Here is a 25,973-nt window from a genome sequence, read left to right on the forward strand (position 1 = left end):
TTTTTTAAAGGAGTTATCAGGCACTCTAAACTGTTAACATCCATTTGGAAATTTACTGCTGACAGTCATCAAAAATGCATATATAACTGGACACGAGGAGCTCCAGTTTTGGAAATTTTCATCTTAGGTAGAGATCCAATATGTTTCCTACAAAAACCAAGTTTGCTCAATAATGCAGATGATCAGTTGTTTAAGTTTTTCCATATTACCTGTTCCATTCGAAAGGCCATCTCTTTATGCAACTGCTGAATAGTATTTTTGGCTGCTGCATCTTGAGTTACAAGTCTGTCTTTGCTAGCTTTCACTTCTTTATTAAGCTCTTCTATTCTTGCTTCCAGCTAAAACACAACATCATGATATAATTATAGGGAAAAATAACTCTTTGATCATGTTTTATGCAGGCAGGTGTATTTCACACAAAATTAGATGCTTCAACAGATATTTACCTGTATTTTACACTTGTCAAGCTGCAACCACCCATATCAACATCTAGCTTTGCTTGACTACTAAAAGCATGAAAGATGTCAATTCTCATCTTCAGAGAGTGAAGATGCTTCAAACCAAGTAAAACACAAAGCACAGTAATTTACTACACAAAGTAACAGCTTGACAGCAAGTGCTGAGCTGCCAGAGCAGAGCTGGCTGCTGTCTGAGGTTGCTTCACCTTCCACCATTTTGTTCCTATCCTTGAGCCATATCCTTCACCATGCAAACCAACCATGCATCCATACTGATTTGGACTGGGAATTAATTCATTGAAGAATCACTCAGCAAATAAAGATGAGCTTAGTCATCATGCTGGCATTTATTTCAGCCATCCAGTGAACCAAGTCTGAGACCTGATCCAGCTGAAGAATAATCCCCAGTGTTAACTGGAACACTTCCCAGAGCGTGCTCCCTGCCAAGTCATGCAAGTCCAGCAGGAGCAGAGTGGTGGCTGCAAAGGCTGTGACACCGCCCAAGCGTTGTTCAAATTGTGCCTCATGATTCTCCTCTTGTCCCAGGGGAAGCCAGCTCACCCAGGTTAGGGGGTTTTGATTTGGGGGAGATCTCAGGATTGGTAATGCAAATTCTGTGCAACCTCAAGCTGCTGTGTAAGAGGCAAGAACCACCTAATTTGCTTCTGTTACCATGACTTGACCACACTCTGTTCAGCTCTGCAAATGCATTATTTTCCAGAGACAATGCTTCACAAGCAGGCAGGTACAGTTTGTTTAGAGCTGTGACTGCAGCCATGGTTTCATTTACATAAAAGTTACCATAAAGCATTACTACAGAAATTCCAACAATAAAACACTACCATCACAAACAAAAAAATGCAAGTGTTTCACTGCAATGTCTCTTACAGCTCCAGGTGCTATCAACATAAAACTATTACAGTCCAAAAGAGTATTTCTGAAATCACTTGCAAGCATGTAGTATCACAAACACCCTCACAAATACTTTTTTCAGAATGGAATAAAGCAACTGCTGCATGATAGAGCTTCATTAAATCATACATGACTCATGACAGAGCTATCATTGAAATACAGACACGTAAGAATTAGGGAGTTGCTCATATGGGTTTATTCAGGCACAAGCAATTCCAATTTTTAGCCCAAAAATAACACTTTCCAATTCAATTTTTAATCACACCATGGATTTTCAAATATTCTCTGAAATCAACCATGAATATATGAATATATTACATGAATGTATTCCTTTAGAACACTTCAAGCCTGACACCCTGCTCTGTGAACAGATTTCTGTATGATGATGTAGACACCAATGAAGAAACCTGACAACCAGGATAGTGACCAGCACTTGGACAAACAGAAATTAGTATTTTAACTCTTTCTCTTGCCAGATCTCCAAAATATAACCTATAATCAGTTTATAAAGCTGGTCACCCAGCTGCAGGGACATCAGCAGATAGCTGGTAACAGACAAGCAGTGACACCTGGTATGAAACCTTTTCCTCCCACACTAAAACCAGCCTACAGCATGGTCCCCCTTGGCCTGCTGTGGTTCTAACAAACCTCTGAGAAAAGGACTGTATTTAGTACCTGCTACTACCACAGCAGAGACTTCCAGATACAGAACACTTAAGGGATGTGAATCCAGAAAGTCAGTTTACCCAAATTCACTAAAGGCTTTTAGACAATTTCTTGGAATACAAGAGTATATTTATCTTCTTAAAAAGCTTAGGATAAGCAGCATGGGCATCCCCACCTTCTCTGTGCTACCAGGGATTATCTGTTCAGCAGTGACAACAGTGACATTAGACACAGGTGAAATACTAACCAGCACTTCTGTTTTGTTATCTGTGTACCTTTCGTTATCTTTGTACCTGTTTAATAATGCTGAGGTGCTGCTTTTCTGTTTCTGATCGTTTTTTCAACTCATCTTTTAAGTTGTCCTTTTCTGAGCAGATTTCTAAAATCAGTTCCTGATGCTTTTTATTTTCTTTAATCAATCTGTAAAGAAAAAAAATTAAAGAGAAGGTACATCAATACTGGATTTTTTTTCATTGCTTGTTTTCAGTCTTGAGATACATAGTTTTTGCTCTTCGATATGCAAGTTCTATTGGAAGCCAGAAGCCCAAAAGAAAAAAATCCATGAAATCCTTACAAGAAAAAAAAATAAATAATGTTGTGCATGTGGAATGTAACTCCAAATCAGCAAGCAGCAACCTCCTTGTGAGGAAACTGCTCATTTCCAGCAGTTTAGGGTTGCTGTGGTCCATAATGACATGGGACATTTGGTAATCCTTCGTAAATGTTAGTAATTTTAAGGTAATGTAAGACAGTAACTTCCAGTCATATAGTCTTACCAGTCATTTGTCTGAAAACACAGAGATTTCATTAATTTCATGGATTTCTCAGAACCCATGGAAGATCACAACTTGGTAAGAAACAGAATCCTGTTTTTTTTAAGTCCTAAGTAGGTAACAAGTATCCATGCCCATCCATGCTCCTTTGAAGTTCAATTTTTAGCAATAGTTCCAGTTCAGCTGTTTGAAGCCAACTCGGACCTAGTTTGACATTCTAGCATAAAACTCAGAAGTTACATTGTCAGAACTGCTGAATAAACAGTCTCAAATGTATTGACATGTTTGCAGACACTATTACATGGTGGGTATTTTAGGCAACTAATCACATGAATCTGTGGGAGGCATGCATTTACCTAAAAAAGATACTTAAATATCCCTTTATCCCTTCTCCTTTGTTGAAAAACAAAATCTCTGAACAAACTAGTCTCCTAAATTATAAGGAATTCAAAACCATCAGTTACAGACATTAACACTTGTGATCTGCTTTTTAATCTATTAATGTATATTCTAGGATTACAAATTCTCAATTCACACCACAGCTGCTCACATATATATATTTAGATCACAAGGAGAAAACTGGGCTATTTCCAGAATGATGTTACAAGAAATTCTCCTGATCATAAAGTAAGGGACAAAACAAACCAGAATACCCTTTGGACCAAACACAAAATGTTCCACAGCAGTTTCACACTCTTGATGTGAGTATCCAAGTATAAAATGGTTGCAGCTGGCCAAAAAAAAAGACATGTTTCTACATAAAGCCTTCTGCATGTATATAGAACATACACACATATAAAAACACTTGTCTCTAAGCAAGTAATTGGTCCACGGCTGAAAACGCTGCCCTGCCTCTGAGTTTACCATAAATAATTACATTCTTTACCTCATGGTCTCCTGGAATTACCCCTCTCTACACACCCACCACTTCAGATTCCCACTCATCCTCTGTAACTTCTGAATGTCTAACTGTGCATTCTGAGCTTTCCTGTCATTAAGTGACTTTCCTCACATGGATGGTTTCTGTCAGAGGTTAACTGGTGAAATGCAAGAGAATACTTTCCCTACTGGGAATCTCTCCCTATATCTGGTTTCCCTTCCTTTGATGTCCTCCTATATCATGGTGTTGGAGAGCCTTATAAGAAAAGTAGGACACTCATTTCCAGCTCTGCAAAAGGAAATAAATATTAAGTTAGAGACTACATTTTGTTAGCAAAAAAATCATTTCTGAAGAGGCAACGAAGTATTAAACGCCAAGTAAGGAATCATGAAATCAAGCAATGAACTGGCTTTTGATGAACAGAAATATTCATGTTGAATACAGCCTGGTAGAACTATTAATCCCAGTTTATTATAGTAGCACTTATAAGCCATGCATTTCAGAAGTCCTCTTATAAAATGTGCGAAGAGTAGTTATATGACATTTCCAATTCAAACAATACTCTCATCTGATTAACAGCTTTGCTGGATGACAACAGATTGAATACTACTTGAAAAAGAAACAAGTAATTTTAAGCATAAATAAAATGCCCATTGTGGCAGTTAGTATTTTCAAAGATTCATTTCTCCACAGACACATATGGACTGAATGAATCCTAGGCTATTTTTAAATCACCATTACTGCTGCAGTATTTAAGTAATTCTAGACATTGGCAAGCTATTCAATTACACAGTTGGCTATTCAATTCCTGCCAAATCCTGAAATAATGCAGACATCTAAGCACACACTTTTATTTACAAGTACATACCAAAACTAAAAATGATTCTTTGATTAAAAGAAAATTTTAAAGAGCTCATTAACTATCCTCATATCAACTCAAGACAACTTGCTTCAGACCAAATTACTGTATGCACGTGCACACAACATGCAGCCAAAACTGTTCAGCACACACCTCCAACTGTGATGCACATACTCAAATACTCACTTTGTAATAGTTTGTTCTTGCTGCAGGTATTTATCTTGTACACATTTTTCAAACACAGCCAAGGCATGTTCACCCTTCTGCACACCATTGGGGAGCTTTGGTTCCTTTGAAAAATCTGTGGAGAGGAGCTCAGACTCTATTTCCCTTAGCAAATCCTCCTGTGAGGAAGTCTGATGTATTGTGGAAATAAGCTTCTTTGTGCAGTCTGTGTCGTAAGGGCTTTCTGAATAGATCTTATCACTCGATTTTTTCACAAAGTCAGATTCCTCCCTTAGATCCTGTAATATTTCCATTAATGATTGTTCTGTCTGGTTAGTTTTTGGATGGTGTCGTTCAGATTCTTCACAAGGTAGATGTTCTGGTTTTGTGGAGCTTTCTGCCTTTCTTTCACAGTGGGCATTGGCAGAGGAGCCTGCCCTGCCACACTGCTGCTGTCCTTCTGCTGGGGCCCCATTGCTGCTGATGCTGACAGCTGCTGCATCCTGATCCGAGGACAATGAACTCAATTCCCTATCCAAGACAGTGGCATCACCTCCAGTGCAACTGATGATTGGGCACTCCTCCATTCCAGGTGTTTTGGCAGCCTTCTCATTATCTGGGGACTTGAAAGAGGCATCATCTGACAGGCTGACTGGCTCCAGTGTGCTCTGCATTTCTGGTAAATATTCCTCCATACTCTTCCTTTGGAAATCTAGATGGAGAATTCATATTACAACATATTATACACAGTAACAGAAGAGATTGAGATAGGGGAAATAAAGGCTACCAGAAAATAAAATTCAAAGTGCAAAAATATTTAGATATATTATACAGAGTTTGCTGATCTTTCAGCCCAACTTTAAAGTAAATGCTCCAATACAAGTTCTTCTAAGAGAATGTGTGAATTCAGGGATAGCAAACAGGAAGCAGAGAGATAGTAAAGGCCAAGACAATAAAAAAGCAGAACTTTTTAGAATTAATAATTCTATCATTTAAATCCACAAAAATTTCAAGTAATCACTTCAAAAAAATACTTCATGACAATAAATAACGCAAGATAATTAAGCATCCAGGGTCTTACAGCTTTCACTTCCCTACACATGATTTGAAAGCAACAATACATCTTGATTTACTCATTTTCACAACACAGGGTGACTCCCCAGTCCAGCCAGCATATCCAATTTCCTTACTGTCATGTCCTTACTGAGCATCCATACAGAAAAATGCATCTGTATCCAAGAAACTAAGGAAAGGGGCTGGGGGAGGATGGGGGTGAGATTCTCTTCTCCCATCTGTTTTCAAGCAACCAAAATCCCCTGTGGAAGAGCACAGATGGTCTGTGGCAGATCTGCTCTCCCAAACAGTAGCTTGCAGAGCAAGGACTTGAAAAGCTCAGCAGAAGCTCCCTAGAAGCACTAGAAGGACACCTCATTGAGATCCAAATAGCCAGAATAATTATGGAAGAGCCTGGGTATATTACTGTATCTTCTTTTTCAGGAATCCCAGATGGTCCTGCATCTGAAAAGACTACTGTCATTTTTAGCAAGCACAGGAAGCCCTTATCTCCACTGGGAGAAAATCATTACAGCAGTCCTAACTTTGATATGCAACCCTATCCTCCTACACTGGATAATTTAGACTATTTATAAACAAGGCAAACTTTTCATTTATAAATTCAACTCTGCTATTCCAAGAGATACCTCAAAGAAGGTGCTTACTTGCCACATCAAACTTGTTTCCATCCTTGCTTTCTGACTTGCTCAGCTCTCCCTTACACAGCCACACCGTCTGAGCCACTCAGGTACTTGCTCCATGCTCCTCCCTTTGCCTCAGCCTGAAAGGAAACACCTTTGTGCTCTTTGGCTTCACTCAACTCCCCCAGAGTGCTGCCTTATGAACCAACACTTCCTACTGAGGTTCACACTGTTAAAACACAGGGGGTTTAATGAATCCCTTTAGGCCTGTCATCAACTGCTACCACAGTCACCTTTCACTGTTAGACACAAAAAGCTCCAGGCCATCTCTTTCTACCAGGAAACACCACCCCACAAAACACTGGGTTACAACAGGCCTTTAATCAACAAGAGGGAAACACATGGAAAACTGAGCATTCAGCTGAGAGTATGGGAAGGGATCATGTCACAACTGGACAAGAGTCACAAAGCAGCAAAGGAGAACCACATTTTAAGTAACAGGCAAACAACTTTTCCTTTTTTTTTTGTTTCCAAGCAAAAAAAAAAATCCCCAATGCTACAGCCTCTAACCCAGTGCAAATCAGTAGGAACCAGAACACAAGTGATAATGGAGAGGTACAAAGGAGCACAGAGATGGGGAATGAGAGTCTATACAACGTGACAAGGATTCCCCCATTCTACAAGCAGACCTTCACTAGTGTTAATAAAATCCCTGATTACCCTTTGCTTCAAAATATTTATGTTTAGGTCAACACTGGAACCGGCAAATCCCACTGTTTGGTTTGTGCAGTCCAAACAAATGCTCTTTTGGAACCCATCTATCCTTTGATAACTTCTGCTAGTAATAAAAGTTCACAATGTACTACTGTTACTCTCAAACAAAACAAACCCAACTGAGAGTCTCAATGTCAAAATGAACATAACTGCAAGGAAAAGTATTCATTTTGATAGCAGCAGAACACATTAGTTCCTACTTAATTAAAATGCTGTTAAAAACCAATGCTTTCAGACTAGTGCACTTTAAATAATCTATAACAGTAAGATAATTTGCAAATGATGCAGTTAAGATGGAAGGAAAAATCACATTCTAGTATCTGTTCTCTCTTGTCAAAAGTAGTTTACAATCCATACACTCAGCTGCAAAAGATACTGTATTAGCATAAAGCTGAGGAACTGGTTTTTAATCTAGTAGTTACTCCACTCCAAGAACTTGATGCTTTCTCTGGAATCATCAGAGAGGTTTTTTTATCTCATTTTAAGCCTTTTTTAAAGTACCTTCTGAAGTGTTACAGAACCTCCCAAAATGTGCAGTTGTTTGATGTACTACTGCCTCAAACCTGCTTGTGACTGTCCAGCTGCTGCAGTTCCCTTCCCACAAGAAAGGGTGTGGTAAAATCAAATACATGAACTTCCATGTTGGTTGTTAACATAAAATTTCCAGTCCAGTCAGCAAATTGGAAGGTATTTATCTCCATATGGAAATAACAAGTGAAAAATACAGCCCTGTTAAGAGAGTACATTAGGAAGGTCACTAGGTTTCCTTTTTATTGTGTTACTTCCTTCTGTAAATAATCCTGTAAATTAGTATTACCAAGACTAATCTACATGGAAGCAGAAATACAATTATTTGCACAACTCAGCCACTGAGGAAAAAAAAGCCACTGACTCCATATCCATAATAACTTAGCTATTATTAATCATAAATAAAGAGTAGGTTTTATATCAAGCACATGAGGAATTTGAGTAATGATTATACAAATCAGTTAAAGCATAAAAAGTAAATTATGGTGATTCAGTGTTCCCTGCAGTCATACTTTAATTTTCACTGGTACCTAGAATATAATTTACCACATTAAGTTCACAGTCTTTATGATTCCAGTAGACTGGATTTAACCTTAACTGCCCAAATCTACCTCCACCTATATGCATCTGTTCATGACATACATAGTTCTTTTGTCCACCTACTGTCACTGAACAGTATTAGCTTTTATGTTCTAATTACTAACACTTAAACAGAAATTATATAATTGATCACAGGATCACAGTTTATTTTCACACCAGAAATGTCCAGACAAAGAACTCATGTGGAGCAGCTGTCAATGCAAATTCATACTGATAGTCAAATGTCTCTTGAATATTCAAAGTTTGTTCTGCCTACCTTGGGCAACTGAATATAACAGTTGTAACTGAATGATACTTCCTATATAATATCAAAGACAGAAAACTGCAGTGATGTCATTGAAGAAAAGGCTCATGGTTTGTAAGCAAAACATTTTGTGTGATAAAAGAATCGACATTGCCAGTCTAACAGTAGCCAGTTGAGATGAAATGTGCTAATATTTGACTGTTTCACATCAAATATACAAATCCATCAAGCTCCAGATAATATTTGGACACCACCTGATAGGAGCTCCATGCCTTTCCAGGTTTAACATCCATCTTGTATTAGCCTACTCATCCTTACAAATTACTTTTTCAAAATTAGGGATGTACTAAGGTTGTCTACACTGCATTAAGGAAACAAAATAGTTTAGTGCCTCTTATGATGTCATTAAAAGGCATCAAAAACAATCAAAAAAGGTTGACTTGACAGAAGCAAGTGAACTGGCTTATATGATATGCTTAAGCATCAAATAATCACAGTGTGTTGAGTGACAGCAAAGTGCTGGGTTCTTGCACTGTTTTGCAAAGCTTCTACCTTCAACCACCTGCTCCTTCTTTAGGCCTGCCCATCATCTTGTCAATAGGGCAGAAGTGTGATGTTTATCTCACTTGAAGCACAAGTCCCTTCTGCTTCCTGTGCCACAGGAACTCCTCAAAGCAGCACTGAGTGGCCCAGCCCAAGCCTGCTTGCCCACATGCCATGAATGACTGCCATCCATCTAGGACAGCATGTGGAAAGCTCTGTCACTGCCTTGTGACACTTTCTGCAGCTGTGACAGGACTCTTAGCCGTGACTGGACTCACATAACTGGTCTGACCAGTCATCCTCCTCTGTTTTACAGCCCAGAATTAGTCTGACACTCGAACACATCTTCCCCATAGTCCTGCTCCTTTACAGCAGAGGAGGCAGCAGGCTGTGTTTTCCCCCAGTGTAGTGACACAAGAGCCATGCAAGTTGAAATACATCAATTCAGATCCTGGTGATGAGAGCAGCAGGAATGAGGAATAGGAGCACAGCTCAGCCACATTTGCAAAACATCTCCCTATACATCAGAATACAGGCGAGTTGTACCCTTTAAAACCAAAACTGCCTTTTTTTTAATAGCCAGTTTAAACATCTGTTTTTCTCATCACAGATGTGTTCTTCAAGGATGCAAACAGCATACATTTCATCATTATTCACAAAATTAAGTTTAAATCTGCATCAGCACATATGACCTCCAATGTAACATCTAAAATGAGTAAACAGTTAAATAGCTGGCACAGAACGTAGCAGTAAAGGCTGGTACTGGCAAGGGTTACAACCATTTATCACACTGCTTAAACTAAGATGTGCTTATCTGCTAAATTGCTGCTAGCACAACTGACTGGAATCAAACGAAGGGAGCAGAGAGCTTGCCAATGGAGTGTGTGAACAGCACACCAGCTTTTGAATACAAATGTCTCCCAGGTATGTCAGGGAATGCAAAGACTCGGGAAATAGCAAATTTTTAATTCAATTTCTGTTACACAAGAGAAACACCTTCTATAAACCGCTAACCAAATGATAACATTAAGAACAAATAAGACAATGAGTCATTTAAGCTCTTCAAGGAAGTACCTAATACAGTCTAAATATTGATTATCCTGGGAGAGCATCAAAAATTTCAATACACACTTCTGTAACACGCCAACAAAAGGAAGAATAAAATTATTTCCAATAGCTACTACCTTCAGCAGCAGTCCAGAGAAGATTATGCTGTAACAGCAAATTCTCACTTCAGAGTCCATCCACTGGCACAAAGAAAAGCAGTTTCTGTAACACTCAGTCCTCCTCTTCCCTCTGCTGAAAGTATGTGCACTGCTAACTTCTTAAGGAAGCTGTTGGCACCCTCATCCCTTGGCTGTTCATGCACTGTACTGGTTGAAAATCCTTTCCCCCATGGCAATACTGCTAATTCTAATTAGGAACACCACCTTTCTAGCTCTAGCCTGCTATCCAGTGAGTACAGGCACGTGCCAAGGTTCTGGTATGTTTTAATTTCACATTATGCTATTTCAAAGTGCCTGTCTTTTCAATCCTCCTATTGAATGCAAATGTGATTCTTTTAAATCCCTGACTACAAAGGTCTTTCCTAAGCAGATGCACTACTAATGCTAGCATTTAATTTCATAAAATGGACAGAATTTGACCCAAGCATTCAATCCTTATGTTACAAATATTCAAGAAGGAGGAAATTACCTTGTTTCAGCCAATTTCAAAATACATGTGAGATGACAGCTAAAGAAACACATTAAATGATAACTATAAGAAACTCTGAGATGTAGCTCTCAAGAAGACTTCACTAAAAGGGGAAAAAAATAAAGTGTGCCTTGTCACCTAGTAACTATCACAATGGGGCTCTTTACAACAAACAGATTAAAGAGTGACAGAAGTGTGTGCCTGGGTGGTTCTGTAAGCAAACTTAAGGTCAAGGTCCTGAGAAACAAAAAAATCACTGCTTCAAGAGTAAAAAAATATATTTACACCTCAATGCCTAAAAATACTGCAGAGAGAGGGGTAAAAAAGGGCAGGCAGGAATAATGCTTCACTGGTGTGGCCATGTACAAAACCTTGTTCAACCCAGGCTTGATATGAAAGTGAAGAGCATTGAGATAAGTGACTCTGAGGCACAAAGCCTTCTGAAAGGGGGGGTAATAAGAACTTAATACAGCAAATGCAGTTTACTGGACACCAGACACATTCAACTACACATTACATAACATAATGGCTAGTAGGAGTCAATTATTTTAGCTGCTTTCAACAAAAAAGGGTTTTGCATCATCTTTGGATGATGTTTTCCACTCCTGGCTGTGCTCCTAAGAGAGGCCTTGAAGTATAGTCACTGATGAAGATGGAATCATCTACTCTCCAAAATGTACATATTCAATCCACAAAATTGTGAAAAAGCAGTTCTCACATCAGCTCAGACCATACATGCTCTTTATCTCTGGATATAAAAAAAGCATCCAGACAGGTTTTATAGGATATGAAACAGGCTCATTTTTAAACAGAAGTATGAGGTAGCTTTCCTCTTTCCATTTCATATCAGCCACAGCAGAGTACTCAAATTTCCTTCAGTAACAGACTAAAGTCTCAAAACTACTCAAAGCTGCCATAGAGTTGTGATGCATTTCAAAGAGCAGGTGGGGGACAAGGAAAGGAGTGCTGAAGTGCTCCATCAGTCACAGGCAGATGACTCCAACACTCAGCAGTGTCCTAAGTACCATGACATGGCCTGGCAAGCAGCTCAGTGACAGAAAAACCTGGTGACACCAACAAAAGCAGACAAAGTTCCCAGAAGTCCCTACTGCTCTTATAATGATGCCACCTCAGGACTCAGAGTTGCTCTGTCACTGCAGTGTGAGCTGTAAACTTGTTACAGCTTGTTAAGGAATCATTGCACACCTCTAAGCAAAGTCCACGTATTTACAGGAAAAATCTATCTAGAAAATAAGGCCCTTGAAATTGCTTCAGAGCAATTCTCTTAAAGCTGTAATATGTGATCCGTACTTCCTGGTTCCTTGTTGAGAAGTGGATGATAGCTCACAAAATTTGTGCTGTTGCACTTTGTTTTCCATGATGGCACATTCTGAAGGCAAGTTTCTCTGCAAAATCATCTTAAAAATCCAAGCAAACATCCTTAAGCAGTAGTCTCCTCAAATGCTCTGTAACCCTCAGTATCTTTCCATATTGGTTCTGGTTTCTGAACTCTACAGTTCAGGTTTAGTGTCCAGTGTCAACAACCAGGAGAAGGGATGCTTGTCCTTTGGAGAGTTTCTTACAGAGACAGCTAGAAAAAGGGGTTTTCTTAACATTCAGACTCCCCAGTGAGAGCAAATAATGACTTATTTTCCCTAGTACCACACCAAAAGACTGGGCAGCAACACATAGCTCAAATAACCAGCTGTCTGTCCCAGGCACTTTTACTGCTCTCTGTAAAGCATTCCAACTGATTTTACAAACATCTCTGCTCTTCTGTGTCCTCTAATTCAACCAAAAACGCCTGTTTATGGGTTTATAGAGATTTTTGTTTGCTAGCTGATCCTGATGTTGTAGAAGCAAGACATGTAAAAAAAGCTCCATTTTGATACTGAAGATGCTGGATGCAAACATCTATGAATCCTTCCAGTTTTGGCAAAACTGAATTCAGGAAAACAGTTTAGGAAGTTAGGATAGAGACAGAATTTGCCTACATATATAGAAAGTTGTGGGATTTCCCTCTGCATAGCCCAGTGCCAGATGAACAGAAAATTCTACAGCCCAGCTAAACCAGATAGAAATGTAATACTTTCACAATGACTGCCCTGTTTGTTCACCTGCAATACTTCAGAAACCTAAGTAGAGCACTGAAGCACCTGAAACTGTAGCTGGTCTAAAGAGATACCAGGTATGGTTCCTTTTTATTACTCTGGCTTTCTAATAGCCCTCCAATCAAGAGGCCTGTTCATTGATAAATGTTATATCTGAAAAAGGAAATACTTTTAACTTAGTTGTACAATCTTTCAAAGATTAGCCAATAATAAAATAATAAAGGTTAAAAAGCCAAGATACACACATCAAAAGGCTACTAAAAAACCCCAAACTACCAGCTAAAACTAGAACTGGGAGATCTGGCAGACTTTATTTTTTTTTTTTTTTACAATGAAAAGCATTATCCTCATACAATTTTAACTGCAAAGAAAATATTGACTTTTTTCCTTTATCACCCAATAGCAAATTAAAATGCAGTCATGTGAATTTGCAAGAGGAAGTTATATGCATTTTACAGCTATTTTGAAGATTCACACTTACACCTCAAGAAGTCACATTGTAAATCACTGTCCCATTACTCCAGCTCTCCCTCTATCAGTTAAAGCTCTCAGCAACCTGCCCAGACACACCTGTGGACTGGACTCAGCTACAAATGAAACACCCACTATTTCTTACAGTGTTCTGTGTCTTGACCTGTAAAAGCACTGAGCACAAGTAGTTCCCCATCTTAGCAACAACGTGGAGGTGAGCTGACTTCTGCTCTTTCTGTTGGAATGGAATCTAACATTTACTTCACATGCAAGCAAGGACTGTCTCTTACTAACGTTAAGCAGTGTTTCAAAATGTACCTTTTTTCTGACATGACTGTCAAAAATTCTTATAAATATCATCAATGCCCTAAATCTCTCCTGAGACAACAGTTTTATATTTAACCACTGAAAGCTGTTATTCAACAATAACTATGATTTTAAAAAGGAGGCTAGTGAACATGCCAACTCAGAATCAATACATACTCCACCATTTAAACTACTCAGCCTCCTATTCATTCACATTAAAGAATATATACTATTAAATTCCAATCCACAGATTGATTTTTATACATGGTTCATTACACTCAAGCAGAATCCCATCTTGGAAGCACCTCTCTTCATGTAAGCAGCCACTGAAGCTCATGAAGTGAAGATAAATACGTAACTTTACCAAAAGCACATTTATCATTTATAGTGCAATAATAGGTTGATTCTTTCCCAATCACTGCAGCATAGACTAAAGGCTCTGCTAAACAGATTGTTTTATAGTGCCTTACATTTCCACTCATGCATCTACAAAATGAAGTGACATAAGACTGAAATGTCAACAGTCAAAAGACTTTCATGATAAAGCTCTGATGCTCACCAGAAGACCCTACTAAAAGCAAAAACTGCACATGAGCACCATTTGAATGGGTAAGTCACACACCCCCTTCCCTCTTGCAGGTTCCTGAGCAACAAAAAGGGAGAGTACAAGTGCCTTAGCCAGTTCAATTGCAAATTCAAGAGTTAATGTGAGATGCAGTATAATCCAGTGTAACACCGGAGATGGACTTTGTATTTCAAAGACTTAACAGGATTTATTGGCTGAAGAATACTGAAGAGAATAATGATTTGTAGAGTTTTCTTGACAAGTCACACATATATATATGAAGCAACCAGCAACCCAATGTAAAAAAGCTTCACAAATGCCCCAGCATTTATTAGAAACAAAACTTAACTGAACAGTTTGTTCCACAAGGGTCTGTTCATCTCCTTTAGCTATCATGCTATAAAATATTCCATTAGAAACACAATGTTAGATGAATCACAACAGAAAAATAAGGTACTTTCTATTATCCTTAAAGACATTATCCTAAGCCAGAGATATTGAAGTAAGCATTAACAGCCACACAGCAGTTAGAATCAGTTGCCATTGCAATTCAATTTTCAACCTGTTACACTCAGGTGAGAGATGAACCCGTTAGACAGTTTATGTGCTACCAAGTGTATAATGACAACCCAACAAGATTTCTTAGTAACTGTGGGGTATGAAAACATTTCTAGCTTCTTACAGTTGTGTTATTGCAAAACCCAAAAAGCCTCTCTTCAATAACTTGTCACTTCTTTTTTACACAATGATCATTGCTTAAGTAAATTAAAATGCTTTTCCGAGTCAGTGCCAACCTGTCATTGCATCAGAACTCTTGGTAACAATTTTACATGACAAGACTAAAAACAAAATTGAAGAGAAGTTTTATAGTTTGTTTTAGCTCACTGCAATCCTAATAATACTTTTACTTAAACAGATCTGGACAGACTGACCATACCTTTCTACTTCACTTGCTGGGTGAAGTTTTTGGTTTCTTTTTCCTAAGGCTAGTTTTTTCCATAGCTACTGTCTACTAGTCAACACAGTGATCAGCAAAACACATTTTCCTATTGTTTCCAGTTAATACCCAGCTCACCTGTGTTTTGCATAGTATCTTTCACAAGAACTCTGTCACAAATGGCTTTCTCAGACTAAGCATTACATCACCAGGTAACACTGCAGAACAGGGAAGCTCAAGTACTAGAGATAACTCTCTTTTCCACTGAAGTTTGTTTAAAAAAAAAAAAAAAAAAGGATTCTGCTAAAGAAGTTCTGGCTTACCTAAGATACAAAATGCAGCTCTACTGTATAGCAGCAGTGTAAAGAGACAAATCAAAGGTTTGAACTAAACTGAAAGGGACTGGGATAAAAACCTCCAAAAAACCCAGGTATTTTACATAATCTAATGTAAGATTAATTTCAAAGTCCTTCAGGCTTCAAGCTTATATATTTGCTTACAATTCCACATCCAACAATAATCAGAGTAGCAAGCTACCCAAGTTATGAAACACATTAAAAAGAGATGAACTGGATTGGAAAGCATTACGCTGCCTAAGAAAAAGACAGAATTCTTAAGCTGAAGAAGGGATGATGTTATCACCTTGTACTCCATACAAAAAAGAGGGTGGCCATCAGGTCTCACACACTCCCAAGTCATCCTGTATTTAGAGACAGCACATACAGGAAGCAAAAGAAACATACCAGAGTTCCACCCACGCTAGGTATCCCAATATTAATTCACTTTTGTCCAAGATCAAGTCAAAGTGGAAAAGCTGGCTGTATACTGGGACATGGAGTCCTCCAGCCCAGGAAGAACTTGAAACAGCTTCTGACTCAACTCACACAAAGACCTACTTTGATTCACAGGCTCCAAGGGAAGGAGTGGAACAGTGACTGCATCCAGTGGGTACTCCAGGATTTCATTGCTTTTATCAGTTTAACACTTCAGCTCAATTATTCTTCTCAGGTTTTAATATGACTTCATTAAACACCAATGACAGTGCCAAGGTGCAAAGCTCAGCATTTCTATCAATTCTTTGAACATGAGACAAGTACTTTGGCACACAAGGTTTACTCAAACTTTGTATTTGCTCTCCTTTGCTTATATCACAAGTTAGATAGGTGAACAGAAATGTACAATTCCTTCAAGGCAGCATCAGGTGTTCTATCAAACTCATGCACATGGTTAATATTATGGTCACATTAACTCTTCATCTGGAGTCAACAGCATGACTCCAAAATAAAGTACATCAGTTAAGGTTTACTAAGAGAGGCTGGTTTGCTCCCATCATAACACAAGTCATGGGGTACACCTTGAAAGTGTTGGGGTTTTTTTGCCATAGGAGCCCCAGTGTGTATCAGGGGAAAACAACACGTTAGCTACAACATCCTTTTACTGTGAACATCACATGAGGCTTGGATACTTCAGTGTTTACACACAGACTTCTAATCTTCTGTGTGTCTTCAGGACAGAACAACTCCTACTCCAAGTCAATAAAATGAGTCTCTAAGTCAGCAACCAAAGAATGCAATGCCAGCAATAGCACTACTGTCACCTTTCAGGTTTTAACACCCTGCCTTCAGTTCTGCTTACAACAAGGCCAGGAGCAGCTCTGTCCTTACTAGAACCCTGTTTGCATTCACCTCCTGACACTGATAACATCACCTGTACAAAGAAGAATGTGTTAAGGGAGGGGAAGAAATCAAGTTTCTGACTACACAACCTGGACAAAGCATACATTTTATGACAGCTCTTCTACACCTATAACAGAGCCATAAATCCTGTTCACACTACAGAAGCCAGAGCTCTGGCAGACCTTCTTACAATCCTGTACTATCATGTTATTGGTAACATATCAATCTTGGAATATTTGGCACTGGAGATTGCAGCATGTCCTTCCAATGGCTCTTTTCAAATGTTGTTTCCAGAACATGCAAAAGGCTGTAAAATTCCAGCCATGGAATTACTGTCTGTATGGACACTACATACTGAAAAACACCATTTGGGGGGATGGTAGAGTTTAATGTTTTCAAACCTTTCCTAGAGTTTCTCCAGTATCCCTGAAAACATGTAAACACTTCAATCTTTTAAGGATGTGAAAAAGTCAACTGTGAGCTCTACAGAATAGTCGCTTCCATTACTTAATCTAAGAGGAAGTATTACAGACAATATTATAACAGTATCAGTATTCCATGTACTTCTTGAAATTAGGGTCATGATTTTCCCCTCTGTTCTGACACTGATCTGTTTCTGATGAGATTTTTTTTTTCACCCCCAATTTGAGGGTCTTGGACTATGACTTGAAGGTAAGTATTATCCATGAGGCTATCCAATATTGTCTTTGGCAATTGGAAAATAAGTACAGAACAAGTCAGCTCAGAACTAAGTACAGGATATTGCTTCCTGGAACCCACATCTACTAATTTAACATGCCTAACAAAACTATTAAATCCAGAAAAACACTGCCTTTCTATTTTTTCACAGCTCTTTAAAAAGCCAGCTTCAGGAAATTCAGTATTAGCTTCAGGTAGCATTAAGAAACAGAGCTGCTAATTAGGACCAGATTAACCACTCTCTGTATGTGGTTCCTCAGTCCTTTTCTCAACCATTTGAAACCGTGAACCTTACAATGCCAACAAACATCTGTCAAGAACTCCAAATCGAGTCTTATAAAATGATAGAAAAACACTTTTTGAAACCAGACAAGAAAAGATGAGTGAAGATTTTCAGAAAAAGAAGAGCTCAAAGGCAATACAGAACTAGTTATTTTTTTATATATAAAACAAATGACATTTCAAATGTCATCTTACATCCTCTTGAAACATCTTCATACTTTCAGTTTCTCAGAGCTTAACCATCTCCTCCCTAAAGTCAACGGCAACATAAGCATTCATAGCAGCCAGTGATTACATTTCCTTGCCCATAGAGAAACACAGCTGTGGCTCACAGTTTCAACCATTTCCTTATACAACATATTGGGACAGTGGCCATACCTGGATTTTTAGTGCATTCTGCTTGCAACACTAACTTTTAAAAAGCAGTTTTACAAGGATAAAGCAAACCAGCACTAAAGCCAGAATAGCATACTTCTCATCTTACACACAGATCTCAATTCCCTTAAGAAATCCTCCTTTGGTCTGCACAGAGTCTTGCTGGTAGTATACATGTATCAGACTCACCTGTGCAGACTATTTTCCGGGACAAGAGCCAAAATCTGCAAGCCTACATCATAATCATTTTGCTAAAGTCCTTCTTTGAAACCTAGAAGGGCAAGCAGCTTTTACAAATACCATCTGCAAAAACAAGGACACGTACCCTACCGCAACACCGCAGCAGTCTCTAAAAAATAACCATCATAACAGTTGTTGGGCTTTGTTATCTAATTATTTACCCATACAGCAAAATCAACACGCAGCCAATGGAACAGCACAACCTAATTAATATCGCGGAGAAGAAAGCTGTGCAGAAACAAAGAGACTGCGAGCCAGCACAGGAGCCTGCGCTACCCGCTCAGAGGTCCTGAGCAGGAAGGTGTTGCTATGGCAGGTCCTCATCCCCCGGCCCTGCTGGCACCTCGCTCCCTCCTCCTGCGCCTCGCCCACGGCCCCGGCGCGACCTCTGCCAGCCCAGTGCCGCCACCTGCACAGGGAGAGCCCCCTCAACACCCGGGGCAATTCCGCCTCCCTCCCGTCCTTCCCCGGCCCCCGCAGCCGCGTCCCTCAAGATTTATCCCCCGCTGACAGTGAAGTGGATCAGCGGCCCCGCGGCCCCTCCCGAGCCCGCCGGGCATTCCCGTCCCGTCCCCTTCGGCCGCCCCCACGAGAAGCCCGGCAGTGCCCGCGCAGCTGAGAGACGCCGGCTCCGAGCATCCACCCACCCACCCACTCACTCAATCACTCACTCACTCACCCGCCCGCCCTTGCTGCGGCGCGGGCCCTCACCCGGTCGCTACTCGGGCGGCAGGAGCGGCGGCAGCGCGGCCATGGCTGGCGCAGCGCGGTCCCGCTCCCCGCCGGCCGCCCTGCCCGGCGCGCTGACACATCAACAAAGATGGCGGCGGGGGCGGGGCGCGGCGGCGGCCGGGGCGGGACCGGGGCAGCCCCGGGCGGCGGGGCCGGCCCAGCCCCGAGGGCTCCGCGGCTCCTGCGCTCCCTGCGCTGCCGCTCGGGACCGGCCGGGGCCGAGCGGGCCATCCCACCAGGACCAGCCGGTGACTGGGGACCCGTCACGCCGCCTTCTCTCGCCCTTGTGCCGCTGCTGCGTTGTCACCCGCGCCGCCGAAAGCCCGCGATCCACTGACGGTGCTGAAAGCTCCGAGCGGCTGGATATAGGACATAAAGCGGTGGTATTAGTACACTCTCCGCCAGGGGACATTTAGGGTGGACATTAGGAAGAATTTCTTCACAGAAAGGGTGATCAGACACTGGAACGGACGGCCCAGGGAGGTGTGAAGTCCCCTGGAGGTGTTTTTAAGGGTAGCCTGGACGTGGCGCTCAGTGCATGGTCTGCTTTGCAAGGTGGTGTCGGGTCATAGGTTGGACTCGACTCGGTCTCAGAGGTGTTTCCCAACTGAATTCACACAAGATAATTTCAGGCATACGTCTAAAAATTGTTTCAATCTGGATTTTTTTTTTTTTTTTGTCATTTAAATATATGACTATGTTAACAAGGGATCTCATGTCAGACATTCATTCCATGGCACTATCTAAAACCACAGCCCTGAGCAGCTGCCTTACAGGAGCAATTCTTCACCCCAGCAGCTTTCGGAGAGATGGTTACAGAGATACCTCTCCTTTTTGAAAGATCCAGTGCACAAGTAATGACAAATAGAATCTTCTCCCTTAAGTAAGCAGCATCTCATTCTCCATAACCAGCCCCTGCACCCACATGCCATACAAGAGTCAATCCACTAATGTTAATAAACAGCTTCACTTAGCATCTGCTGGGACTTCATTCCTTATTCTGATTGGATTAAAAAAAAAAAAAAAGGTGAAAATTTTACTGGGCATCAAAAATCTGAACTACATTTCAATGCTGGGATCAGCAGTTTTTCAGCGGAACACAAAGCTTTTTGGAATCCCGAGCACGGCATAAATGCCATTTTATTTAATAAAAAATAAATTGAAAAAATACCTTAGCAGACAAGCTGTTAAGTGAAAGCAGTTGTATTTGCTATAGCAGCTCAACTAAAATGAGCACTGGCATCTCTCCTGCAGTATCATCTTAAACATAACAATAGAAAAGCAAGTTAGAATTACTGAATAATTCAGGTTGAAAGGGACCTCAGTAAATTATCTAGTCAAATCCCCTATTCATAGCAAGGGTAACATTGATGTTAGATCACATTGTTCCTTTATTTTGGCTGATCTATTTTTATATACATATAAAAGTATACACATTCCTACATGTATGAAATAATCACCTACCCAGTGATGATTTCTTCAGTTTGTATCATGGATGACCTTCAAAGTAGAATGTGCTGCATAACTTCACTTACAAACATTAATTGAGAGAGTTATTTCAGAGTAAGTTCTTTTTCTCTATATTCTTTCTATGCATTTGGAATTTCAGAGCCACAACTGCAAATTTGGAGGTCCTAGAAAATGCTCCTTGAAACCTGTTGTTTAACCCCAGACAGAAACTTGGGCCCCCAAAGCTGCTGGCTCATTCCCCTCTCCAGCAGGGCAGAAGAGAAAACTGGAAGACTCAAACTTCTGTGTCGAGATAAAGACATTTTAATGTGACAGAAAATAAAATAATAATCATGATAATATAAAAAAACCCAGTGATGCACAATGCAATTTTTCATCACTTACTGACTGATGTCCAGACATTTCCCAAACTGTGGCCCCTGGTCAGTTTTTCCTCCGTTTATGCACTGAGCATGATGCCATTTGGCAAAGAATAATCTTTGGCCAGCTGGGATCAGCTGTCCCAGCTGGGTTCCCCCCCTCCCCCCCAGCTTCTTGCTGGCAGGGTATGAGAAGCTGAGAAGTCCTTGACAATAGTGTAAACACTATTTAGAAACAACTAAAAACATTAGCATGTTATCAACATTGTTCCCATGCACAGCTCTGAACCTGCTACTAGGAGGAAAATTAACTCTATCCCAGCCGAAACCAGGACAAAATGTTTTAACTTATTCTTAAAAACAAGTGTTTGATCTTAAAGAAAATCAATCTGCAAACCTTTCAGTACAATCACAACTGTAAATCTTTCAATGTGCATTATTTTGGGAAAGATAATACTGCTTCAGGTAACTAAACAATGTCCTAGCCATCACCCCTAAAGCAGCAAAGGAGTCAGTCCTATGAAGGCAGATGTCTTTAAAAGCACAAAGCTGAAAGCACAAATGGAAGTAGGTTGCAGAGAGCACTCATGCCCTCAACTTTAACCTCCAAATAACATTTCAAAGGCAAGTGTCTAGCCCTTGCTTTGCTCAAATTATGCTGTGCATTCCATCTTGCTAAAAATACATTAAAAAAATCAAGTGTGGAATGGATAGGTAAAAACTGTCTCTTTTCAGAAAGCAGTGTCATGCAACACTCACTTGCTAATTGCCATGCAACACAAGTCCAAGCTTTGCTTTCAGGAAGGGTTCTTTGCCACTGCTGCTGCTGTTCTGCAGCTGAGCTGCAAAGTTCACACTGCTGCTCTGTAACACGGTCACTTCAGTGCCCAAATGCTTCTTTTCTTATTTGGTCTTCTAGTTATTTAAAGACAGCTGCAGAGACATCAGTATACTCTGGCCCTAGTCTTTTTAAGATTTGTGCTTTTACTTTGCTGTACACTTTGTCTACAGTCCCACTGATGTTACCTATATGTGGTTTAGTGTGTTCTAATAGATCTGGCAGAATTTAATCTGTTTTTTGTCTTTTAATCTGGACTTTTTTTTAGAGAAGGATTAAAATCAGGTTAAGAAAATAGAGCCTGGTTAGTGAAGTTCTTTTTTAAAGGCAGAAGAAAAGGATTTTTTTGTACTCATCTGGACTCCCCACAGCTCTAGTCCCAGAACTGATGTTGACAGTTCTGTTTCTTGTAATATCGGTGCTTAAAATTTTCATCTGAAGAGTATCTTATCCCCAGGAGGCAGCCACATATACCTAGGGAATGATAACAGTTCACAGAGAGAGTCCTTCCCCAAACCACTTGCATGTGTATTAAATCAGAATGAATTACTGTGCCTCTTAATTAGCCAGCCATAGCTCTTATTTGGCATGTAAAATGCTGAGGAAAACAATTCCTGAGTGCAAGAATTTACCATCTGAAAGACAGACAGTCCTACACAACAGACTTGTCTGCTGCAGACAAGCTCTGCATTGCAGAGGCAGAAGCAGAATTTGGCCCACATATTCAAAAGGTTGTAGTTCTGGCTTTTTGCTCATGCTTTGTTATATAAGAAAAAGGAAAGGAAGTGTTCATCTAATTGCTCAGTTTCCAGATGACATTTGTTAATTATCCAGAGTATTTCTATAGTTTTGCCCATTGAAAGGGCTTAGCAACCTGTGTTTTTTCTTTCAGCTAAAGAAGTGTTAGCAACTTTAAGGGAGAGCAATGAGGTGGCTCAAACAGCAGATGTGCTGAGCGATACACTCCTCTGAGACCACTGGTGTCAAAGGGCCATGTCCATGAGGAGGAGCTGGCAGCAGAGTCCAGCTTGCCCAAATCTCATCTTCTGTATTTGTCAGAGGGCTGGTCTGTTGTAATGTAATTACTGCAGGCTGAATTTCACATAAAGAATTATTATTTTCTTCATTGGGAATTACCTTCATTGTTGTCACCCCAGGAAAATTGTGTAACTATTTTATTCTGAGCAAGCACAGTTTGCCAGGGGCCTTTAGGGAGCACCATTCACAAAGCTCCATCTTCTCTCCAGGTGTCAGGTAAGGACAGCATCTCTGCTGATGCTGCTTGCCACCACCATCCTGTCTGACCTATACATGGTAAATCCCAAGTGTCACTACAATCATTCAAGTGCTCTGAGTAAGTTACAATTGGAAAAAATTATTTTCATTACACGTTGCTTGGATTGTCCTTTTTCAGCATGTAGCACAGTGGTGTCTCAGCTGGTTCCTGGGCATTTAGATCCTAGAGCTAGTGACACACTGGAACAGTTATTACAGTGAATGTAAGCCCAAGGCTCTTGCTAACAATTGCAGGCAAGTCATACCAGCCTTGTGCAGCTCCTGGGATGTCACTTCTGATCAGCCTCCATGCTAAGGGCACTCTCCTCAGCTACCTCTGACACTCAGTTACCCTGCAGGGAGACCTGGATAGGCTGGAAGAGTGAGCTAACAAGAGCCTTAAGTTCAACGAGATCAAGTGTAATGCCTTGCACCTGGAAAAACGTAATCCAGAAGTGCAGCATAGGCTGGTATCTACCTATCTGAGGAGCAGCTCTGTGAAACAGACCTGGGGTTCCTGGTGGACAAGCAGCTCACCGTGGGACATCACTAGCATGGATAAAGAAGTATTTGCCCCATTCAGTGCTTGCCAGGCTGCACCTGAAGTGCTGTGTTCACTTTTGGTCCCTGCTACACAACAGAGATTTGGACAGGCTGGAGAGGGACCAGAGAAGAGCTGCAAAGAACATCAATGTTTGAGAAGCTTGATATAAAAAGAACAGCTGAGAGAAATGGGCTTGCTCGGCTGTCAGAAGAGAAGGCTCAAAGGAGGCTTTATCACCACATACCAGTATAAAGGGTGGCTACAAAAAAGACGGAAATTCCTTTTTTTCACATGGACTCCCAAGGAAAAGACAAAGGGTAATGGATACAAATCACTTCTGGGGAGATTTCAGTTAGACACAGGAGAAAAATGTTTTGCAATAAGAGAAACCAGCCATTGAAATAATCTCCCCAAGGAAATGGTGGATTCCCCGACGCTGGACAATTTTAAGATTCAGTTGGAGAGGGTGCTGGGTCATCTTGTCTAGATGTTTTAAGCTAAAGAAAGCCTATTTTTTTTTTTTTTGAGAGAGAGGTTTGAATGACAGAGAAGTATTTCTTAGTGCCTTACTGGTACTAGTTCTTCCTAGGCATGAGGATTACTGGGCTAATCTTAGGAACAGAGGAACAAGGGGCAGGGAAATGATGAAGGCTGTATGATAATGATTGCCTTGTCTCCCTGCAGTCTCCCACATACGAGTGTGCCTACTCTGATACACCCTGCTGAGCAATTTAGCACGTGGATTTCTTGAAATCCCACAATATCCCTCCACTAATTTTCCTTCTTGTTGTAAGAGCAGCCTCTGATCCACTCAGCTTCTGCTCAGGCTGGAGGTTCATGTGAGCCAGGAAGAGTCTTTCCTCTGACTTTAGTATGTGGTATCTAAACCACTGAGAGAAAACTCAGCAGCCCTAATATGTGTTGCTCCCTTTTCTTCTGAGAATGCTTAGTTTGGCAGACAGGATCCTAGACTTAAATACAGATGATTTAGACTGAAACGCTGTCACCGCCAGATGCCAAATGGCTTAAGGCAAAATAGCTGTGCTTCAGCTACTTCTCTGTGAACAGAGATAATTATTCCCTGCTGTACAGAACATGTAACAATAAAACCCATCACTGATTTTATAAACTTTAATAATAAGTACAACAATGTAGGCACTAAAATAGATCAGATTAATTTATTTTTTGGTGAAAGCTTAATTGCACAGCACTGGGAACACCTGAGATCATGTCTGAGTAGTAGCATAAAAATGCAGCAGTCTTGAGGATGAAGTGTATTTTCCCATGAAGACACAGACATGGAGGTGGGAAACAAAAGTTGAAGAAAAGGGGAAAACACCTTGTATAGGAAAGAAAGAGGAAAACGGACAAAGGAAAATGAGAATAGGTTGGAAATGGGAGATGAAGTCATGTATGTTCTTGGCTGCAAGGCAAAATTCAAATACTTCAAAATACAAATGCATCAATTTTTTGAATCAAATTCCAGCTTTCTGCTTAGCTCTCACAGCCATTTCCTGAATTTGTGTGAAATAAATTTGGGTTACTGGTTCAATCGTGGATAATTATGTCCACAAAGATACTCAGAGGCGTGGAGCACCTCTGCTATGAAGTCAGGCTGGGAACTGGGGCTGTTCATCCTGGAGAAGTCTCCGGGGAGAACTCAGAGCACCTTCCAGTACCTCAAGGGACAAGAGAGACGAAGAGGGACTTTTTACAATGGCATGTAGTGATCGGACATGGAGGAATGGCTTCCAACTGAGAGAGGACGGGCTTAGATTAGATATTGGGAAGAAATCCTTTGCTGTGAGGCTAGTGAGGCCTAGAGAAGTTGTAGATGCCCGATCCCTGTTAGAATGCAAGGCCAGGTTGAACAGGGCCTGGAGTAACCCGGGCTAGACGAGGGCTCCGTGGCCGCGATGGCGGCACTGCTGGCCGTGCGGCCGGGCAGCACATGCCCCGCTCCGCCCCTGCGGATCGGGGTCCCGCCTGGGCGGATCCGCCGGGACAGGCTGGAGTCGTCCCTGACCTCTGGGCGCCGCTGCTTCCTCCCTTCCCGCCGACGGTCCTCGAGTGAGCGGCCGGCCCTGCTTCCCGCGTGGGGCAGCGCGGACGGCGGGGAGGCGGCCTGGAGTGAGCGCTGCTCTCGGGGGAGAGGGGCAGGGGCGGCCCGGGGTGAGCGCTGCTCTCGGGGGAGAGGGGCAGGGGCGGCCCGGGGTGAGCGCTGCTCTCGGGGGAGAGGGGCAGGGGCGGCCTGGAGTGAGCGCTGCTCTCGGGGGAGAGGGGCAGGGGACGGCCCGGGGTG

General features: G+C 41.1%; 2 protein-coding genes across 11 annotated transcripts in view; one reads left to right on the plus strand and one right to left on the minus strand.

Annotated features, from left to right (window-relative positions):
* Positions 1-19,263, minus strand: part of CCDC186 (coiled-coil domain containing 186) — a 35,536-nt gene extending 16,273 nt beyond the window's left edge. Inside the window, exons 1-4 of one of the 3 annotated variants that reach the window (XM_015633505.3) lie at positions 19,165-19,263; positions 4,735-5,425; positions 2,330-2,456; positions 210-338 (exon numbers count right to left, since the gene is read on the minus strand). In XM_015633505.3, the coding sequence (XP_015488991.1) occupies positions 210-338; positions 2,330-2,456; positions 4,735-5,408 (930 nt within the window). In that variant the 5' untranslated portion in view covers positions 5,409-5,425; positions 19,165-19,263. Of the gene's footprint in view, positions 1-209; positions 339-2,329; positions 2,457-4,734; positions 5,426-6,431; positions 6,553-19,132 lie in introns of those variants that run through there. The other 2 variants (XM_015633504.3, XM_015633506.3) reach the window with 2 other exon arrangements.
* A 6,309-nt stretch (positions 19,264-25,572) lies between these two features.
* Positions 25,573-25,973, plus strand: part of TDRD1 (tudor domain containing 1) — a 17,493-nt gene continuing 17,092 nt past the window's right edge. For 2 of the 8 annotated variants that reach the window (XM_033515757.1, XM_033515758.1), the window contains exon 1: positions 25,573-25,843. In XM_033515757.1, the coding sequence (XP_033371648.1) occupies positions 25,588-25,843 (256 nt within the window). In that variant the 5' untranslated portion in view covers positions 25,573-25,587. Of the gene's footprint in view, positions 25,844-25,958; positions 25,971-25,973 lie in introns of those variants that run through there. The other 6 variants (XM_033515759.1, XM_033515760.1, XM_033515764.1 and 3 more) reach the window with 6 other exon arrangements.

Source organism: Parus major, chromosome 6, assembly GCF_001522545.3.
Source record: "Parus major isolate Abel chromosome 6, Parus_major1.1, whole genome shotgun sequence".
Lineage (NCBI taxonomy): Eukaryota > Metazoa > Chordata > Aves > Passeriformes > Paridae > Parus > Parus major.